The 2,735-nt window shown below is 46.0% G+C and overlaps 1 protein-coding gene across 1 annotated transcript in view; it reads right to left on the bottom strand.

Moving 5' to 3' along the window:
• Positions 1-1,257: 1,257 nt before the first annotated feature.
• SNRPA1 (small nuclear ribonucleoprotein polypeptide A') overlaps positions 1,258-2,735 on the bottom strand; it is a 15,109-nt gene continuing 13,631 nt past the window's right edge. The window contains exon 10 of the mRNA XM_021717809.1: positions 1,258-1,531. Coding sequence (XP_021573484.1) covers positions 1,473-1,531 — 59 coding nt within the window. The 3' untranslated portion in view covers positions 1,258-1,472. The remainder of the gene's footprint in view (positions 1,532-2,735) is intronic.

Below are 2,735 nucleotides of genomic sequence, written 5' to 3'. Positions count from 1 at the left end.
ACCCACGGGCTCAGGCAATCCACACACCTCAGCCTCCCAAAGGCACAGGATTATAGGCTGAGCCACTGAGCCCGGCTCAAATCAACATTTTAATACAGTTCCCACAGAAACCAAGTTCCTTTGGGTGATGTATAACTATGTCAACCGGTATAAAATTTTCTGCTATGCTAGACATCCTGAACAAGTCACATGCTCTGCAAAGCTGCATACTAAAGATGTTGCTCTTCTGGGAAAAACTGGGTTAGGCCATACCCAACATTTCTGGCCCTGAGACACGCAGATGGAGCATGAGCCCTGAGCAGAATAGGAGCCCTTACCTTCCTCAGGTCAAAGTTATACAAAATCCTCACTTGGGTCAATAGCACATACACTTTAACAAGACACTTCTTTGCTTTTTTCTCACCAGGCCTCAAATATTAAACTGGTGCCAATATAACCCTGCCCAGTCCAGATCATCAAGGGAATGGAGCCAAAGTCTAGTATCACTGAGTGCTGCAGTGCGGCCAAGATCACAGACCCAAAGTAAACTACTCCTTTAGAGGTAAGGAATGTAGAGAAAAGTTACCTTAGGACACTGACACTTTTTTGGTTGTTGTTCAGAATCTCATTCTGTTGCCCAGGCTAGAGTGCAATGGCACATTCACGGCCACTGCAGCGACTTGCTGGGCTCAGTGATCCTTCCGCCTCAGCCTTCCAAGTAGCCGGAATTACAGGCATGCGCTACCACGCCCGGCTCATTTTTTGATTTATTGTAGAGATGAGGTCTCGCCAGGTTGCCCATGCTGATCTCAAACCCATGGGCTCAGGCAGTCCTCTCACCTTGGCCTCCTAAAATGCTAGGATTATAGGCCTGAGTCACTGTGCCGGCCGGGACACTTGCCCTTAGCTATGATCGACGTGTCGTCACTGAGGTTGCTGACCAGCCAGCGTCCCACACAGTGAGGGGACTCATAAATGATGGGAACCAAAGGCCTTCAGGATTTGATGGAGGCAGCCTCCCTGGATCTCAACTGTGGAAAAGAAAAGTGGGATCATTTCAGTTGTCCCATCAGGAGCAGAGTGCCAGGTCGCCTTGCATTCGTAGAAGGTCTGTATGGGCGGAGAAAAGGCAGCCTCACTGCACATATTGTGAAAGATGTTACAGGAGCCAGACTCTAAGGCAGCCCAAAAAGGCTAGCTAGAAACACCGTCCTCTTGCATTGCCCATCAAAACATGTCCTTAGACCTCACTGCAAACACACCACAATAACACACAACTTGGCAGCACAGTGAGTGGCCTTTATTTTTACAATATGTAGAAAACTGACATTTAGATTTCAAAACTTTCATTACAAAATTATCAGCAGCAGTTTTAAGCATTTCAACGATGCTGACAGGTTCCACTTTGCTGACACAAACAATGCTATTATCTCACATTCAAAAAAGCAAGACTTGTCCCAGGAGGGCCTATTTTTACACATCCATCACACTGCTCAGGACCCGTTTGTGACTGTGTCTTCTTCCATCTCTTCTTCACCATCATCAGTGGGCCCTAAAGAAAACCACAAAACCAAAAGTTGTATCAATTTTACTATGTAAGTGCCTATTCTGTGGTTACTTTGTGCTGGACACTGGACTAGGTGTAAAATTACCAAAAGCAGCCCCTGTCCTTGAGGAGCTTACAGTTCAGGGATAGTCTAGTCTCTAGGAGAAGGTATGGTTATGATATGCATTGGTTTTTGTCCCAGGTTTCAGGCTCTTAACTCCCATTCTCCTGCCCTCCTTTCACCTGCCCCAAGGCAGGACTCTATTCTTCCCCAGCCTTTCTGATTGTGGGTCTTGGGTCTTCAGACCCTCCCCAGAGAGGGTCCCACCCTATACCCTGGGGGAAGGAATGCTGACATCATGAAACTTCCAAAAAACCCAAGAGGACTGGGTTCTGGGAGCTTCTGGAGAGCTATAGACATGAAGGTTCCCAGAGGGTGGTGCCCAGGGAAACATGGAAGCTCAGCCCCCTTCCCCTATACTTTGCTCTATGTGTCTCTTCATCTGCAGCAAAGTGCAATGTCCTTTATAATAAACCAGCAAACTTGCGTGTTCCCCTGAGTTCTGTGAGCCACTCCAGCAAATTAATCCAACCCAAAAAGGGGGTCATGGGAACCGATTTGGAGCCAATCAGTCAAAGTTCTAGAGGCCTGGAATTGTAACTAGTGGGGGCCCAGTCTTGGGGATGGATTCTTCCATGGGATCTGACACTATCTCTGGGTAGACAGTGTTAAGAACTAAATTGGAGGACACCCAGTTGGTGTATGCTGCTTGGTGTATGGGGTAAAACCCCACACATTTGGTCACAGAAGTCTTCTGTATTGATTGATAACTGTTGGGTTGGTGTGAGAGTGAAGGAAAAATACAGTTGGAGAGTATTTCCTGAAACAGAAGTAATGGTCAAGGGAGGATGGAAAGGGTCACAAAGGTGTTTTATGAAAGTCAAAACCATTGACTCCATCCTGCTGTAGTTGATGATTTTTTTGTGAAGGGAAAAAGGCTATACTCTTACTGTTTGTGTCACTAACATGGGCAAAAAAGCTGAAAATACTAAAAAACATCTGGACACCTACTCTATGCAAGATACTGAATAGTTCAGTGACTTTATTATCTCTAAACTGGGGAAATATGAAAGCAGCTATTAAAAGATTCCTATATTTGTTCAACAATTTTTAGCTGGTACATTGGTCAATATATTCGGGGGGGGGGGG

Source organism: Carlito syrichta, unplaced genomic scaffold, assembly GCF_000164805.1.
Source record: "Carlito syrichta isolate Samal-C Ts95f unplaced genomic scaffold, Tarsius_syrichta-2.0.1 Scaffold311144, whole genome shotgun sequence".
Taxonomy (NCBI): domain Eukaryota; kingdom Metazoa; phylum Chordata; class Mammalia; order Primates; family Tarsiidae; genus Carlito; species Carlito syrichta.
This window is presented reverse-complemented; position numbering and strand designations above follow the sequence as displayed.